The sequence below is a fragment of the Vigna radiata genome, chromosome 7 (genome assembly GCF_000741045.1).
Source record: "Vigna radiata var. radiata cultivar VC1973A chromosome 7, Vradiata_ver6, whole genome shotgun sequence".
NCBI lineage: Eukaryota > Viridiplantae > Streptophyta > Magnoliopsida > Fabales > Fabaceae > Vigna > Vigna radiata.
Window position 1 is genome coordinate 38181861 of NC_028357.1, and position 19400 is coordinate 38201260.

At 31.3% G+C, this 19400-nt stretch overlaps 3 protein-coding genes across 10 annotated transcripts; 2 read left to right on the forward strand and 1 right to left on the reverse strand.

Annotated features, from left to right (window-relative positions):
* The first annotated feature begins 2661 nt into the window (after positions 1-2661).
* On the forward strand, positions 2662-3322 carry LOC106767784. Its single transcript, XM_014652736.2, has one exon. It carries the CDS (start codon positions 2715-2717, stop codon positions 3186-3188), a length of 474 nt encoding a protein of 157 aa, XP_014508222.1. The 5' UTR covers positions 2662-2714; the 3' UTR covers positions 3189-3322.
* A 1294-nt stretch (positions 3323-4616) lies between these two features.
* Positions 4617-6451, reverse strand: LOC106768941 (berberine bridge enzyme-like 8). The gene has a single exon (XM_014654339.2). It carries the CDS (start codon positions 6393-6395, stop codon positions 4797-4799), a length of 1599 nt encoding a protein of 532 aa, XP_014509825.2. The 5' UTR covers positions 6396-6451; the 3' UTR covers positions 4617-4796.
* On the forward strand, positions 6283-14151 carry LOC106768942 (geranylgeranyl transferase type-2 subunit beta 1). 8 transcript variants are annotated; one of them, XM_014654341.2, is made up of 13 exons: positions 6283-6373; positions 7074-7264; positions 7793-7930; positions 8897-8985; positions 11279-11332; positions 11485-11635; positions 11734-11850; positions 12122-12188; positions 12271-12419; positions 12754-12887; positions 12968-13066; positions 13191-13266; positions 13853-14151. In XM_014654341.2, the coding sequence occupies exons 5-13, from the start codon at positions 11279-11281 to the stop codon at positions 13945-13947; spliced, it is 942 nt and encodes a 313-aa protein (XP_014509827.1). In that variant the 5' UTR covers positions 6283-6373; positions 7074-7264; positions 7793-7930; positions 8897-8985; the 3' UTR covers positions 13948-14151. The 8 variants fall into 8 exon arrangements, 6 of the variants coding, with proteins under 6 accessions (XP_014509827.1, XP_014509831.1, XP_014509826.1 ...); XM_014654345.2 differs by lacking the exon at positions 6283-6373 and having other exon boundaries at positions 7019-7264; positions 13198-13266; XM_014654340.2 differs by lacking the exon at positions 6283-6373 and having other exon boundaries at positions 7021-7264.
* Positions 14152-19400: the final 5249 nt, after the last annotated feature.

Genomic DNA, 19400 nt, shown 5'->3' on the forward strand with positions numbered 1-19400 from the left:
AGAAAAAGATCTCAAAAAGAACATTCATTACTTTAATGTATGAATAAAACCTAATGGTACAATAATATTTCAAAATATAATCTTTGAGTCTTCTAGTACATATCATAACAATACATTGCTTTACAAGATATTAAACCAAACAAATCACCGAAATGGTATTGGGCACAAAAAGACAATTGGGCATGCTCAACATTGTTGTAAGAGTTCTTTATGGCCTTTTCACTCTTTAGTCGTTTCCCTCTCTCAAGGCGACTTTCTTCCTTCTCCTTCTTTAATTCATCTCTAAGTCTCTTTAGATGTTTCTCCATAATCTAGCAATAAAAAATAACAAGTAAAATTAAGAAAAATAGAGTTGTTCATAACAAAATAGGTAAAATTATGAAAATGAATTAAAACAAAACTACAGTTTCAAATGATTCTGTATTTGTGTCCTTTTCTTCCTTCATCACTTGTTCATTAGTTGTATCAGGTGTTGAACTTTTCTCTAATATACACCATGAAATTTTAACAAGTAATTCCAACAACAATAGCAGTTTAGAAACAAATATAAACATGGACAACAAAGTAATAGAAATTGGAAAAATAATTTTATCACCTTGTTTAATCTCATCTAATTGCCTAGATAGTTGTTGGTTCTATTTACCTGTGTCTTCATTCTACCTTAACAAAACATCAATCCTCTTCTGGAAAAGGATGGAAAAGAGAAGTAATGTGAAAATAATTTAACAATTGGAGAATACAGTTATCCAAAGTGAACACTATCCATTTTTCAAAATAAGAACTTCCACGCACCTTATACTGAGCCAATTATTTCCTATTCTTCTCCAAATCAAGTTTTAGGTTAGCCTTGTTAAATCATAACACAATTAAATTAATGTTAATAGAGAAAATATATCACCAAACATCAAATATAGAGAATATCCCAGTGACCTCATCATGCAGAATGTCTTGAATTCTCTTTTGTCTCTCCATAAGCTGCAATCAATGGCTTGCGAGATCTTTTTCTAGACGTGAAAATCCTGCTTCTCTGATAGACTTCTTATTTGAAAAAGAACTTATACATTCACAAATGTTTGAAACAAACTATCCAATAAAATAATTCATATTAAATACATGATAGTTATCTTCCTCCACACGATCTTCATATTCATTAAAGTCATCATCTCCTCCATGATCTTCAATATTTATCATCAATTGAAGGAACCTCCATATCATCCATAGCTTGAGCAACACCACCACTAGCATCTTCATATCTTCTAATTTGAACTAGGACATCTACATTTGAATCAGCCAAAGTTCATGTATAAGGCATGAAACATGTATAAAAAATCAATTATGTTATACAACTGCAAGGTTGAAAAAGGCCCCAATACTTGTTTAAATGAGCAATTTATGCTAATAAAACAACCTGAATTTCTATAACAAGTTTCTTCACTCGATCATAATCTTCAACATCAACGTTTTAACTCTTTTGAAGAAAGAATGAAAAGAAAAATTAGAAAAAAAAAAAGACAGTAACAAACGGGTGCTCAAAAAATAAGTTAATCACAAGCTTATTTAGAGGAGAAAGAATGACTTTCATTGTCACAAGTAACTTTAAAAGATATATTCAACAAAAAAATCCTAAATGCCCAATAAAGAATTTAACAAAAAAAATTCGAACTTTCCACCAATGAAGGACATTTTGGACCAGATGTTCAACAAAAACTTCGGAAAAACATTCAACTTTATCAAGACAAAACCTAAATGCCCAAAAAATTTTAAAAAAAAATTAAACCCACCAAACAAAAGCTAACCAACAACGAAATAAACTGTTAAAAGCTTCGAAAACCGACCTCCAATGGCGTTTTCTGGCTTCGTAAGCAGCTAACGGTGGAACGGTTGCGGTGAACGGTATTACCTCTGGTGAACTCCGAACTCCTTCAACGGCGACTGGTGGGTGAGTGTGACAGAGAAGGAAGACGAAGATACTTTTGGGCGAGAGACAAATTGCTTATGGGCGAGAGTGTGACAGAGGCAAGAGTGAGACTGCTTATGATCCGTGGGAAGAGACGCGAAGATGATCACAGCGCCGCCTCTTGGTGGACCTCTGGTAGCCGTTGAACGACGAACGACGGTGGAGTCGTCTAGGAGCTTTGGTCGTTGGGAGGGTTTTGTTCTCTCTCTAGGTTTCGTTCTCACTGAGAATGAATTTGAATTTCGGAAAATGATTCATTCCAATTTCTCTCCTACCGCCCTCCATTTTCCACGTGATTTAATTTTTATTTTTATTTTTTTAAGGATGAACCAATGAGAGGCTAACACGTCATTGGTGTAAAATATTTGTCATCCAAAAGGTGTCAAACTATCATTTTCCATAAAATAAAACCCTTGAAAAATAAAAGTCTTTGAATTTTCCAATATTTAAAAAAAAAAATCTTAACGACTTTCTGAAGATAGTTTTCTTGAAGAATCGTCCTATATAAGTTTCTCGGGGTAATACTATCTCTAGATATTTTTCAATCAAGTATATCTATTTTTATGACGTATTATAGTTGACCTCTTCAAGAAATATTGCATACTAATTATTAATTAGGGTAAATATTTGAATAATACCATGGAATAATTCAGATAAACTTACTTTGATTAATTAAATGTAAATTTTTGTTAAATGAAATTTATTTATATACATATATGGGTTAGATGATTATTGAAGGGCTGAGTAGTGTGAAGCTATGTCCCCACAGAGGATGATGATGCTGTTGTCAACGTTCCTAATCCTCTTCCATGGAGATCTGAAGTCAAGCAGAGGATCTCCAGATATCCACGATGTTCTCCCTGAGTACGGTTTTCCAAAGGGTCTTCTTCCGAACAACGTCATCTCCTACACCCTCTCCTCCGACGCCTCCTTCATCCTCCACTTAGATGCTCCCTGCTACGTCTACTGGGAGGACCAGTTGGTCTACTACAACACCCTAATCAAGGGCACCCTCACCTACGGTTCCGTCTCACACGTTTCAGGGATTCAGGCCCAGAAACTATTCCTCTGGCTCCCCGTCACCGGAATCAAGCTCCACCAGGATTCCGGCACGCTTCAGTTTTTCGTCGGAGCTTTTTCGCAGGAATTCCCCGCCACCGACTTCCAAGATGTACCTGGGTGCGCCCGCACAGGATCGCTGCTCAATCCAAATCTTTTCCTTCCTCTGTAACCCTCCTCTTCCTTCTCCCTTCTCTCCTCCGTCTTCTTCAAATTAAACACTTTATTTTAACCTCTGAAATAATGTTCATTAAAATCTGTATGCATTTGGAGTGAAATTTCATCCTCATTAAATTTGTCTCTTCATAGCATCTATATAAAGTACAGTCTATGATGTGATTTTATTGTTTATGTTGCTGTTTCTTAGTTAGTTTTTAATTAAGTTTTATGTTTTAAAATATATTAACAAATTATATACAAATATCAGTATATATTAAAAGTTTAGGAGAGATTAGCGCAAAAATTTCAACTGAAAATTCAGATTCTTTTTTTGACATTCTAAGATTAATTTTTCGATAAATATTTAAAAGAAACTAAAAACAGTACATTTATCAATAAGTCGAAACTAGTTTTTAATAAGTTAAAATAAAAGTTTAAAAAAATATAATGTATAGATTAATTTAAATATACTTAATTTATGCAGAAAAAAATAATTAATTTTTCTTCTTATTTTTCGCATTTAGAAATGTTTACGATGAAGTTTATGCAATTATAGTAATATCTAATAGCTGCTAAAAGATTATGATCCGACGACTAAGGGTACGATTGGATTAATTTATCCACAAAGATCTATAAACATAAAATAAAATAAAATAATTTTTTCTATAACTACATATTAGTTTTTGTGTAGTTAATTTTAAGTCATGGAAACAAGTTATAAGTTTTTAGAGGGAAATTTATCCAAATATATCCAAATGAATAAATTATTAATTATTATTTTTATTATTAAATACAATATTTTGTAAACTTTACATATAAATAATTATAAAAAACGAGTCGTGAATTTTAAATTTTTTTATAAATGCTTATTTACAACTTAATATATTAAAACATATTTACTTAATGTAAAGCATTAATTTTTTTTACTAATATTAATCAAACTACATCATTTAAATGCAAGTCACACTTTAAAGTATGAGTTTTATATAAAAATGATGAGGTCATCTCTTAAGTTTTTAATTAGTGCTCTAAAGAACATACAAGTTGATTTTAATAAGATGAATACATTTTTAGAGATTAAAAAGAAAAAACTTTTTACATTGAAAGGATGAATGGAAGAAACATTTTGAGACTATAAAAAGTTTAGAAGTTATGAATGGTCATTTTTCTTTATTTTGTGCAAATATACTATTGAAAAAGCACAATTTATAAAGAATCAAACACTAGTCACTGACAGTGGCATCAACAAGAGCAGCAATGAAAGTTCAGATAGGAAGAAGCTATTGATGAGCAGACAAATAGCTTTGGAGAAGGAGAAAGAAGACATCAAAATGGCTGATGCATTCATCAACAACTTCCGCAAACAGTTGAAGATTTAGAGAGAAAATAAACAGAGGCGCATGAATGATTTGAGCATGATGAAATTGCTGTAGTGGCTAAGTAATAGTATGTTTGTTACTATAATTGGTGTAGCAATCTTAGTATACAATTGATATTACAGAAGTCCCTCATGAGGGAGAATACAATTTCAAAACAAATCATTCTGTATCCAATCAAATTTCATTGCTAACTTCTATACTAATGAATCAACCCATTATTCTATACCTCTTCAACCAATCTTCTATTCTGACATTATCCCAAGACTAAATGTTGCTGCAAGGGATGGTATACTCTGTTCATATCTGAAAAAATTGCTTGGATCTACCTTTGTCTTTACCTCTACCAATCTATCAAAGTTTCTTTTGAAATACTTCTCACCCCAAACTCTAGCCTCTTCATAAGTAGCATTTCCAGGTCCATTAACCCCTATATCAACATCTCTATAGTTCAGATATGAACTTCTGGGTGACTTTGACACATAAGGAGTCATATAATCATAGAGCCTCCGAATCAGATCCAAATATCTGTTACCAACATTTTCACCCTCCTCTTTCCAATTCACAGAATACTGAATTTTGTATAAGTTACCAGCCCTATGTGGAAACGGTACTTCCATCTCAGAAATCTCACCCATTCTCCCACCATAGGGGTTCAGTGTGAGAACAGGTTTTTCTAGCTCCATCATTTTACTCCATAAACCTTCAAGCTCAGTTTTGGAAATGGGTTGCTGCACATAATCTGATTTCTTCTTCAAGAATTTCTCAGGTGTATCATGCCTTTGAAGCAGAACATCAACCGAAGTTCCCACTGGAAAGTTGTCCCAAAACAACACCGAATCGATCCAACTCATTTCAATGCAGTCTTCACCAACCAAACCCAATTCAGGGAAGCTATCACTCATCACACGAACCAAATCTTGTGCATTTCCAAGAAACAAGGCATTGAACTTGGCTCTGATTGTCTTCTGACCCTTCCTTTTGACAGCACTAAGAACCACTCTAATAAACAATCCATCATGTATGTTACCGGCAACATACTGCCATCGATGAACAACATCAGTAGCCCCTTGTTCCAATGTTTTTTGAACTCTAAAAACTGTGACAACCTCAGGGACAGGAACCAGCTTGATTTTCCACGACACAATGACCCCAAAGCTAGCACCCCCACCTCCTCTAATCCCCCAGAAAAGATCCTCCCCCATTTTCTTCCTGTCCAAGACTCTCCCTTCAGCATCCACAATCACAGCATCCAAAACATGATCCACAGAAAGACCAAATTTTCTCATCATGTTCCCATACCCTCCCCCACTGAAGTGTCCTCCAACACCAACACTGTGACACACCCCAGCTGGGAAACCATACACCTTACTCCTCCCAGCAATCGCATGATAAAGTTCACCAATCGTTGACCCGGAGTCAACCCACACAGTCTCATCCTCCAAGTTGACATCCACTGATCTCATCATGAACATGTCCATGATCGCAAACGGGGACCGCGACACGTAGGAAAGACCATCATAGTCATGGCCCCCACTTCTTATCCTGATCTGAAGTTGGAAACTTTTGCAGCAGATGATGGAGGCTTGGATGTGGGAGATGTGAGTTGGGGCAACGATGAACAATGGTTTAGGAGTAGTGGAAGAAGTGAATCTGAGGTTTCTGATGTAGGATTGCAAGATGGGAATGTACAAGGTGGTGTTGGGGAAATAGGTGACAGAGGAGATTGGATAGGAAGGGTCCGAATGAAGAGAGAGACATTGCAGAATGGCGTCTTCAACAGGATCTGAGGCCGCCATTAGAAGAAAGATTGAGAGAAAAGGTAAGATTGCAGAAACAAGCATCTTCTATAATGGAAATGGTTTCTGGTTCACCTCTCACAGGAAAGAAGAAAATAATCTTTCAAAATCTTCGTATTTTTTATTATGTGAAAAAAATTAAAAAAAATTAATCTGAAACATCATGTAATAAAATTTTCAGAATGAATTTTCTAAAATAATTAAAATATGATTTTAGGAAGTATAAAATTGAGGAGTTTCAATATGGTTGCTACCTCTTGCTTGGGCAAACGTTAAAAACATACCTGTACTATTACCAAAGTTTATTAACAGGATCTGCATGATTTTAAAATTAAGTGTGTTATTAATTTTAAAACTAATTTTACCTATGATAAAATGGGTTAACCCGCAAGCCTATGGATCAAAGCAAAACGATCAATTTAATTCGCTTTTTGTTGACGAATTACGGAACAGACTTAAACAAGTTAGATTGACATGCATTTCCTCCTCCAAATAGTAACATCTATAAAGCTAATTATATAGTTCTATTTTTAATTATTGAGAAACTTGAATAAGTTGTTTTAATATATTTTTAAAATGGGAGGACTTTATTAAAATTTGTATCAACAATTACACTAAATTAAAAAAAATAAATGATTTTTTTCAGTATAGTTAACTGTATTGTAGTTTAAGTTTCATTGCGATTGATATTTTTTTCCCTGGCTCCTTACATTGCTTTCAAAGGCTCGCTATTAAGACTCGCCGCCGTCAAAGACTCGAAGGATCGACGCCGTCAAAGGTTCGAAGGATCGCCGCCGTTGAAGGTCGCTGTCGAAGGCTTTGCCGCACTCTACCGTCGTTACCACCATTGTAGAAGGTTTTGAGAACACTCCTCCTTTAGCGAGAAACAAAGGCATATCAATCTGTAACCAAAGGTACGTTTTTCCCTTTCCCTTTCAAAAGGGATAAATAAAATTGGAAAGCAATGCATGTGAGAGTGAACCCATAACAATTGATTTTCTTTTGGATTTTGTGGGAGCTTTAATTGTTTAAAAAGATTTGAATATAGAGTTTTGATTGATAAAGAGAGAGATTGATGACAGATAAGTAAGAACTTTGACATGGAAGTGATCTATAAGATATAAAATGTTCTTGTGAGCCACAACAGCTTATTTAAGACTTTGAGAAGACAGCCCAAAACTCACATCTTCTAGTGTTCAAATTTGTTGATTAGCATCCATACAGTCTGGGATTCAGAGTAATTTTACATCTCGTTATATTTATGGCGTTCATGCAAATTAAAAATGGAAGGATGAGATCTTTTTACAGTCATAACTCACAGCTATTATGTTCAAACGTTTCTATAACAAAGTGATCAAAAGTTGTATAATTATGGTCATCAGTTTATTGGATGATAATTCTGCTTCTTGCTCTTGTACTCATTTGTTCACACAACATTGTAGAAGTGTCACTTGGTAAATTTGTTGATGAAAAGAAAACACAACTAGTCAAGGATAAAGGTTTGCCTATTGAAGGTTGTGCTGTTGTTGCTGGTCTTACAGACAAAGGTGTGACAGGCCTTCAACAAGTCTGTCCTTTCTGTAAGTAAATTCCCTGTTATTAGCAATTCTTTTCCCATGTCCAAGACTTTGTAAACATGAACTGTCACACACTCTCATTTCAGTATGCAAGAACTAAGAAGATAAATCTGGTGGCCCAAAGGATTTCTTATAAGTGCAGTATTTGTGTCTAGGATTGTTTGGTACTATTTGACCTCATGTTTATGCACTTATAGTTGTACAAATAGCAGTAGGCATTTTGATTTGGAAATTTCTTACATCAAATATGTTAATATCTGACTTCATTTGATACTGTCTCTTCGATGCCTAGATGTGTTTGATGTCTTAGGTTGGTTAAATTTAACATTCACATGTCCTTACTCAAAGCATCTGAAATGTCTATGGCTTCTTATATCCACATACAGTAATATCTTTGACATTTGGGATCATCAAAAGTACTACTGAGTTGATTCTGTTCTTCGTCCATCTGATTGGGTACTTTCTGCCTTGGTCTGGCAGAATTTTATTGGATTGCTTGTTTCCTCACAGTGGGTTCCAGTGATATGGGAAACTTTAGTGGTGTAATTCCTTCCTTCAAATCATACTAAATCTGGAAATTATGATGCCATGATTTAGCTTCCCTCTCCATATCAAGTATAATTTCCTTCAAAACTAGCTTTAACTATATGAGATTGTATTTGTATCGTCTAAAGCATCTTAACTATTTGCCATTGTTCTATCCACAATAGGATTATCTTCCACAATATTTTGTTAACGTTTTCCTTCTCTTGAAATTCCTGCTGGTGTTTGGTGAAATGTATCTTGAGTTCTCTTTTGTTGCTTTTCATAATATATATATATATATATATATATATATATATATATATATATATATATATGTTTCATTTCTGAAATTGATTATAATAATTTGTTAACGTTCGGTTTTGAATAATGTACTAACTTGGATTGTGCTATTTTCTAAAATCATATATTTTTTTTTTTCAATAGGAGGGTGTAACAGAAAGATTTGGACGAGATTGCACAGTGGACTGAATACATTCCTACATCTAGCTTCTTTTGTTCCATTTATTTCAAAGGTTCGACTCCATTTTGTAATTTAAATTAATTAGAAATAATAAACGTTTATATGATGATTGCAATTCCATATAAATCACTTATTGTTACATCCTCATAGAGTTCAACTTTCTATTATATTGCATATCCTTTGAATTAAATAATTTTGAGCGTATAATTTATGTTGTTTTATTTGTAGAGAAAGTTTGATTTGAATACATGTCAGCTTATTTATATTATGTTTTACAGTATTCACCAAGCAATGTATTGTATTTGTAATGACTAGTTATTGATTTTTGATGATACTCCTTATAAGCTTGATCTTATATAGTTTACTAATCACTAAATTTTTCTGTATTGAATTTTGTGGAAAGTTCTTCTGCTTGTAAGTCTGTTGTCTACCGTATGCATAGTTCTTTATAGGTTGTTTAATGTACTTGAGAGAAAGTAAAATGAGATTGGTGCGATTTTTTTATGTTTAGGATGAGTTTGTAAAGAAGTGATGTTATTCGGTGTGTTAGATCTGTGTTATCACTTCTGCTATGCTTTTAATTATTTTGTGTCTTTCATTGGCTTTGTTAATGTTCTTTCTGAAGAAATTGGTTTTTTGATTTTGAAAGTTTGGTGACTTTTTTTCCTGTTCTGGAGTGTGTGATTACAGGATTTTTATATTAGTGAAATCCATTTCAGAGATGATAAATGGGATGTCAAGAAATGGGCATGGGAAGAGATATTGAAAGTCACTAGCAAGGGGGGAGAATTGGTGTGATGTTGTATTGGGGTTTTTAGTTGAGTTCAGTTACTCTAAACTAAACAATAGTTAAGATTAGTTACTCTGAATTATTTTTTTGTTTTTCTAAACTAATTTATAGTTAATTATAAACTTTTATAGTGAAGTGCACTATAAGACAGTTTGCCCAACTTTTATAATGATGGTAGTGAAAACTCTTGTCAACTTTGATAATAAAAATAACAGTAAACTACATTGACAACAAAAATTAGCAACTAATTTTATATAAAAAAATAGTAAATATTAAACAACAACTAATTTTATATATAAAAAAAATAGAGAAATACCACAACACTTGTATATTAATTTAAATTTAAATAATGACTAATTTTTTCTAAGGACAATATTATCTTTTTTATAAATAACAAAATAAAAAAAAAAATACAAAATTATGACTGTCTATGTAAAAGTACTTTAGTATGATTAAAGTTGTCAAATAAAAACATGAAAAAAAAATATTTTATATTTTAAAATATTACACTAAAAAACCTACTCAGAACTTCATACGCTTGTTCTTCACACTGTCGATCTTCTTCCTCCTATGTTCATCTTCTCAGTGTTTTCATCCTTTGATTTTCTCTCTTCCAACTCCAATCTCTATCTCCAAATCAATCACTAATGTATAACCTCTGAATAGCTTTCGTTGGAACTTCCTTTTCCCGATCAATAGGCTGTTAGGGCTTTAGCCCAAGAACCCGATGCCCATTCAGTAGAAGAAGTTGTTCTACCTTCGGAAGCAGGTTATCAGATTCATTGTTCGATCTTGAAGCAAGCATTTATCATCCAGCCGGAGCAATAGTCGTTATTTCACCATTTGAATAACCTTGAAAAAAGCCTTCCTCAGCAGAGAACAGAGAGGTACTGCTGTCTTAAACCATTCTACTTTAACAAAGGCACCTAATACATCAGGAACAGAAGTTTCACCGAATCTTGTTCATCTTTTACCATCTTCTCCTGATTATATCTTCTCTTTGAACTTTCGTCTTCGTTTTTAGTTTCTTTTCCTGTGTTTCTTCTAATTTTTTCAATTTTTGTTCCTACATCGCGAATAGTATGTAACGGAAACCGAATCGCAAATCACACGACTCATATCCGGTTCGCCGATTCATGTTACGATCCAGGTTACAAAATGATTCATCAGACGATATGTATCTCTGCGGTGGAATTTTGTAACGAATCGCGATTCCAATCTTACGATTCTTACGATATGCACTGCAAAATTTATATACTCTGTTTAACTGAATCAAGTGGCGTGAAGTTAAAACTCAAATTTGATTGACTGGTATAATGTGTGAAGTATTTGTTTACCTCAAATTAAAACTGTAAAGTGAATCAGTAATTGTATTATGGATGTCTTGTGCGCTGAACATTATAATTTCTTTGCAGTTATGGCTTTGATTCTTTCATATCTTATGTAGGTATCAAACCATTTCTATTCCATTCTCTTAAAAAGGACAAAACGAATGGGGTTGTGTAGGCTTTTATAATCTCCGCTTCTAATCTTTCTAATTTTTTTCTTGGAACAGATGGCAGAGCTGGCAACTGAGAAACATGTTCGCTACATATTATCAGTTGAAAAGGTTTGCTTCCTGTTTATACATTCTTTCTGAAAAGAATAAGAGACTGTCTTGAGTTGATTATCACAAAGCATGGATGACTTGCAAACTCTTATTTTACGCTTAAAAGGTTAGATGTCTTCATGTTTCTTTTTACACGTTCTTTATTTTTCCAGAGGAAAGATAATTTTGAATCTGTGGTAATGGAGCATCTAAGAATGAGTGGGGCATACTGGGGATTGACTGCTCTGGATCTTCTGGGAAAGCTTGATAGTGTTGATGTTGATGAGGTTACTTCATGGTTGCTGAGTTGTCAACATGAGTCAGGTTGTTCAATGTTTAATTTGTTTCCTTACTTTGTATTTGGGATTATTTTAGACATCAACATTATAGATAATTTCTTATGAGATCGTGCTGCTGTGAAGGGGGATTTGGTGGAAATATTGGTCATGATCCGCACATCCTCTATACACTAAGTGCCGTGCAGGTGTTGGCTCTCTTTGATAAGATGGATGTTATTGATGTAGATAAGGTGACAAATTGTATCCTTACACATTGACTGGTTTTGAAGGTCCTATAACCTGTATTCACAAATATTCTGTGATACAGAAGAAACTTTGTTCTTTTTGCAGTTTTTTAAGTAGTATATTTATGGTTTTTATCAGGAAGCTTTAGCTGGCTATCATGATGTGTTTTTTAGAATGATAATTGAAAAGATTTTATAGTGATTTTTACTGGAGTTTGATGGATTAGTTACTAAAATTACATCAGTGAAAAAAGTATACTGGATTTTTGTTACTTAATATCTGTCAGATATTGTCAGCCTGCAAAATGAAGATGGATCCTTTTCAGGGGATATGTGGGGTGAAGTTGATACACGGTATTGTTCTTAAGTTCCATATTCGCTATTGAGCGTGTAAGAGCTTATTTTTAACTAAAATCCACTGAATTGTTTGTCTTAGGTTCTCATATATTGCTATTTGTTGCTTATCAATATTACATCGGTTGGATAAAATCAATGTGGAGAAAGCTGTGAAGTACATTATAAGTTGCAAAAATATGGATGGTGGTTTTGGTTGCACCCCCGGCGGGGAATCTCATGCTGGTCAAAGTATGTAATATTATCATGATCTTTACTTAAATTATTGATTTCTCTATCACTTACTCAATGAATGTACTAATACTAGTGTTCCCTTCAACAATTACGTTCTTCACTTCTTCCCCACATGCAGGGCATAATTTGAAATTGGAATATATTTTCTGAAGTTTTGAACAATCTGTTTAATCCTATCCTAGGCAGCATACTAAGAGAGCTCTAAAAATTAATATTTGATTTAGAGTCGTTTTCTTGTAGTTTAAATGTTGTTGAAATTAAAACTCGTTAATTCATCCATCATCATCTGGGAATATAATCCTTGTAAAATATTTGCTTTTCATATTGTCAGTTTTCTGTTGTGTGGGAGCCCTTGCCATAACGGGGTCACTAGATCTTGTTGATAAGGACCTACTAGGTTGGTGGTTATGTGAGCGACAGGTTAAATCTGGAGGTCTGAATGGGCGTCCTGAGAAACTTCCTGATGTGAGCAAATCTTTTCAAATTTACATCTATTGCTTTATGTGATATGCTCATTTCTCTTACTAGGTTTTAGATCATCTCAGGTCTGCTACTCGTGGTGGGTTCTTTCTAGCCTGACCATGATTGATAGAGTTCATTGGATCAGTAAGGAGAAGCTTATAAGGTTTATCCTAGACTGCCAGGTTAGTTGTTGAATGTCTTTACGGTGTTTATAAATCTGCATATTCTCTGTTTTATTTTTATTTTCGTGCATAAACTACTATCAGGTAAGTATTTCTTAAATAATTTGTATGTTGAAACTGTAAGGACACAGAAAATGGTGGGATTTCAGACAGGCCAGATGATGCCGTGGATATATTTCACACATTCTTCGGGGTGGCAGGTAGAGTACCTCTTATATTTTTGCTTGTTTTTTATTCCATTTGTTGTGTTAAATTTTATCATCTGGGGTTTCCTTGCTTAATATGGGAACCGCCCCCACCTCTTCCTTTCTCATGCATTGAGATTACCCAATTTGGGAAAGGTATTGGCCTGTCACTTCATTCACCTTCTCTTTCCAAAGAGTGATGATAAACCATTTTTCCAATCCTTCGTTGTGAATTTCTGTTGCTAGCTTCATGTTTCAGATAAGATTAACCATACTAGTTCAGCATGCTTATTATGTTAATGTCACATTAGAGGTGCATATTTAATATGATTCTATTTTTATTTGTAATTGTTTGGAAGGCTTAAGTTAGCACATATGTGAGATTTAATAGATTTTAGTTGTTACATTCTGTCTCACTTTTCCCCCTTCATAGTATACTGTTCAGATAACCTATATCGTGTTCCAAATTCAGTGTCTAAAAAGATTGGATGTAATCCCTATTTATCCATTCCTGACGACAACGTTTTTGCTTTTATTCATGTGTTTCTTATTCATTCAGACTAAAAACTAGGGACGTTGTTTTTTTTTTTTTTTTTCACAGGACTTTCACTTCTTGAATATCCAGGAGTGAAACCGATAGATCCAGCTTATGCCTTACCTGTTGATGTTGTAAATCGGATTTTCTTTACGAAATAAGAGTGAAGTAGTTCAGTTCGATGATATTATCCAGTAATGACTCACTCTTTGGAGTTGGATCTACCACCCTCGCCCAAAAACAGTTAATTATTTTCTAAACAAAATGTTTACATTTTTAGCTTCTTTAATTAAATTGATGTCATACGAATAGGATTGTTCAGTGTTGTATCAAAGATTTTAAATATGTATGTTTGGATAGGCTAATGTAAGAGAATTTTATAATTTTTGTTTAGTTTTAAAATATGTAAGAATAGAAGAAGAAAAGAGAAAAAATTGATTTCATGTTCCATATAGTTTTACTATATTATAATTTGCAATTCTAAAAGTTTAAAGCATGTTATTGTTTTTGTATGCAAAAATAAGATCCTTATTTATGATATATTACCAAAAAGTTATTTTTATAACTTAATATGCAGAAAATAAATTATAAGTATTTTAAGTAAATTATTTTCTAATAAAAGATTAACATGTTATAACGAAATTATTGAATGAAAAGGTATAAAGTAACGTGATAATTAACTTAAATTGCGTATTTAGAAAAATAGTTATCTTAACTTAAAATTCATTATTGTTTTAAATGTGTTAATTACTATTTTTTATATATTATTTTAAATTAACTATAGTTAATTATAAGAAATAAAAAGGATACATAAAGAATGTTTAAAAGTTTAAACTATCAAATACTTTTGTTTAAGTTAACTAAATTTAATTAGTTTCCTTGAAATTATATGTTATTTAACAATAATACTTAGGAAACATAAGAACTGTAGAAATTATATGTTCTTTAACAATAATACTTAGGAAACAATAATACTTGATTCAATTGATTCATATTTTCTGAATTTACTTTGAGTAAATATCTAACATCACAATCAATCACTATTTCCAAAAAAAAAGAAGAAGTCAATCTACATTAAAACAATAACATATGGACCAAACATCATTATTATCTGATGTAACTTCTTACTGAAATAAATCTGAATGAACTAAATTTAAATAATTTACCCTAAAATTATTCGCTCTTCAAGAAAAAACACCTAAAAAATGATAAGAGTTAGGAAAATCCTAACTTGCTTTTGTAAAAAATAACTACTTTGCTATAAATTTAAATTAACAGACTGATTATTGCAACACAAATCACAGTTGTAGAAGAAGATATAAATAAAGAACTGAAAATCTGATAGTTCAAACTTCCCTATCTTGTAGAGAGTGTATTCGAACAAAATAAATAAATCATTTTACATGAAAGTCTGAAGTTTTCTAACTTTAAAAAGTGTTATACACAAATGAAAAATGAATTTATTTTATAATATGTATAATCTTTAAAGTAATAAAATATTTATTTTCTATTTATCTTAAAAAATCTCATTTATACGTACAAAACGAGTGGTAAATTGTTTATTGCTTGAGTTAATGTTTTTTTCTTTAATTTTTTGGTGGAAATGTACATTTGTGTTTATTATATTTTATTCATAATTTTTATGTTAAAAGAAATAAAATATTCAATAAGTGAGCTAAATTACAAGGGGGTAATTAAAACGAGTTTAAATACACTTATAATCCTTTTAATTTACCTGACTTTTTTTTTAAGTTTAGTTCTTAAATCGTTGGTCACTCTCTTTCTGTTTTTAAAATTGATCATGATCACTGGTATGGGTGGAAATTGCTGATGTTAGCAAGTGTTGTATCATAATAATTTTAAGGCTTTAAAACTGACATTTCATAGAAAGGAAAAAGCATAATTTATTGGTAGAATAGCTTTAAGGTCTAAAAAGTACTCTGATCATTTAGATATTAATGTAGCATTAAATAAATAAATTGTTTAGTCTCATTTGTTCTATTTTACATATAACTTCTATATTAATAAATTTGCGTATAGATATCTAAGTATAAAAATATGATAAATAAGAATAAGAAATGGATAACAATATGATCAAAAATTTATTTCACTGTTTTATACGGAGAAGTAATAATAAATAAATTAAACTAAGACTTTTTTTAACCAAGTTCAGATTAACTATCATAAAAATATAAAACTTATTTGAATAAAAATCCTTAATAATTTTGTTTCACAAGCTTTCATTCTTTTTCTTCCTATCACACTTAATAAAAATCCTTAATAAATTATCCTTAATAATTGAAGTTACAATTAGATCATTTCATTGTGAGCTTTAATTTCGTTACACCATTTTTCGCCATGGACTATGCTATCACCACCCTTCATGTTTGGAGATTGATGTGTGAAATATGTGTTAAGACATTGTAAAACATTGTCCGCTTTGGGCCAAGCCCCCACGGGTTTGTTTTTGGTACCACTCCAAAAGACCTCTTACCATTGAAGATATCTATATGTATATAAACCCTTGACCAGTCCTTATTTCACTCAGTGTGGGACTTTGTTTGCACTCCAACATTAACGGGGTCTGCATGTGGAGAGTAAAGAAACCCTACAAGAGACAAAAAGAAGAAAATGGGAAAAGATGGTGGAAGATGGAAGAAAAAAAAAGGGAGAAAAAGTGGTGGATGGAGAAAAAAAAATACTATGAAATGAAAATTAAATTAAAGATAAAAAATTAGAGACTTAATTACTTGTTTGGTTCCATTTTAATTTTGCTTATCTTTTTGTTTCAGTTTCGTTTCAATTTTTGAGAAATTGACTCAATTAGATATTTTTTTAAAAAAATTACAAAATGACCTCAAAGGCATGTTACAAGTCAATTAGTCCTTTATTTAATTTTTTTTACAAAATTTTTTATTGTCATGTATAAAATCTTGTGAAAACACATAACGTTGTCAAGTCCATGTGGTAGGATAGTGTTACTATCTTGTTTTGAACTCAATTTAGTTTCTATTTGATTCAATTTAGTTTAAAATTTTTTACAACATAGCAATATTATCTTTCTTCTAATTGAGACCAAATTTATTATTTGTATAAATGTTATATTGATATTTTTATTAAAATTTATTATTTATGTAAATATTATTAATTAGTTTAAATCTTATAAAAAAAACATGGATTTATAATTTATTAGTTTTATATACTTAATTTTTTGTCGTAAAAACATTTATACTTAATTAGTTTTGTTTCGAGTAAGGGGTTGAGGTTCCGAATTCAAAGCACTCCAAATTGTTCTGAAGACCAGATGGGTTCCTGGATGGTCCTTTATCATCCAACTTAGGTTGTTTGCTCTCTCTCCTTGTCCAAGTCGTGTGGTGGGTACTTGTCAAAGACACTTTGACATTCAAGCTAGTAATATATAACCAACCGGTCAGCACAACAAGTGATGCATATAATGCGCATAATAATCCTAAAGTCATATATGGACCTTTATTTATAATAGCTATGATAAGCCTTTACCTTTCTCTAGTCTGATGAGGCCCCATCACACCTTAATCTACATTGAGGGTTTAATGAGTCATTACAATTGATAATCTGACCATACTGGTAGGTCATACTAGACACGACTTAGGCCTGGATGGACAACCTGGATGGACGGCCTGAATGGACGGCTCGGGTGGACGGCATGGGTGGTGCTTGGTCTCAAGACAGACTGTATGGTACAAGTTTTAATCTTATAAAAATATGGATTAATAATATACAATAATGTAATATGTTAAAAAGTCATTTTTAATAAAAAAAATTAGTATAACATTTACACAAATAATAACTTTGGTATAAATTTATAGAGAACGATATTGTTCCATTTAAAAAAAATGGACTAAATTGAATAAAAATAACATATATAGGGACCAAATTGAACACGTGGCAGTGACATTGACACATGACACTATGTAGGTGTCACATGTCACACCTAGGGATGACAAAAAAATTTACACTTACGAATAAAATATGCAACGAGTAGTTGGTATCCGCGGATATTTTTTATCTGCGGATTATGGGTAACGGGTATTTCAATACCCACTTATAAACGGTTCGGATATGAGTATTATATTACCTGATCCACGGATATCCGTTACCTACAAAATATAAAAATAATAATTTAGTTTATATTTAATGTAATTTAATTTAATTTAAAATGAAATTAATTTATATTTTACTATATTATATTTAATTAAAATTAAATTTTAATTTATATTTTATTTTATTTATATGATTTTTTTTTTGTAATTTTAGTTAAATTTTATTTTAAAAATGTACAAAATATTTTTTTTAAATACTTACAAGTATTCCCACAAGTTTTTTTGAAATGGATATCCGCGAAAGTAGTAGGGAAGATGTTAGTGAAGTTTTGGTGTCATCCCTAATCACCCTATGAGATGTGACATGTAGACACCAAATTTATTTTGCATAAATGAAAATTAAAATAATTAAAAAGTTTAAAAAAAATCAAAAATTGATACGTGGATTCAATTAATGTTGTTGGTAGTTATTTTTTGAAAAGGAACTAATTGAATTAGTTTTTTAAAAATTATGACGAATTATAACACAATTGAAATTAAAAAAAAAAACTAAAAAGTTACCAATTTCTTGAAACTTTTCAACCAACATGTAAACCAACAAATAGTTAAGTCAAAATTAGAAGATCATATTGAATAAATCCCATAAATTAAACAAAAAATAGGATGGAAATAAAGAAGTTTTTGCTTCACTGTTACAACTTTGAAAATTCTAAATTGCAATCTGAGCTGAAAAATAATATTAAATAAATATAATATTCGCATCATATTTCTCCACATGTATATATTATTCTCATAATAAATATGATTATAATATATTATAAAATATTACACCATAATAAATTATAAACATAATTATGAATACAGTATGTCATTAATCTAATTACATCTGATTATTGATATACATATATAAAAATAATAAACAAAATAAAATATAATTTGTGATCAAAATATTATTAAATTATAATTTGTCCATAATGATAATATTAATTAATTACTTTAATAATACATACATGTCTATGTATATATATGACACATTATTAAAAAGAGTACTCATTTTTAATATAATATATTATTTTTATACTCATTTTCTTATTTTCTCGACTTGAGCGTCAATTTTATTCATAGATCAACAATTCAGTCGCTTCAAGTCAACGTAAAAAACTCAAGCTCTTTTTCAATAAAAACAATAATATATTTGATTTAAATAATTTAAAAAATTTATCATTATCCATTTCATTTCATGTAGTCCGCCACTTAACATTTCTTGAATACCAAATTGAACTACATATATATAAAATACTGTAAAAAAAAAAAGTAAAAAGTGGTTGCATTTTATGTAACATATGGTGTTAAAGTTTTAATACAATATAGTTTGTTTGTCAAATCTTGACCAAGATTCAAACACGTTTACACGTTTAGATCTATGGTAGCTATCGTGATTAACAATGTTCCCATTGAAATATTTTTTATGAAAAAAACAAAGCTGACTTTAATTTACAATTATAAACCATGATGCCTAGGCAAGTTGAGTA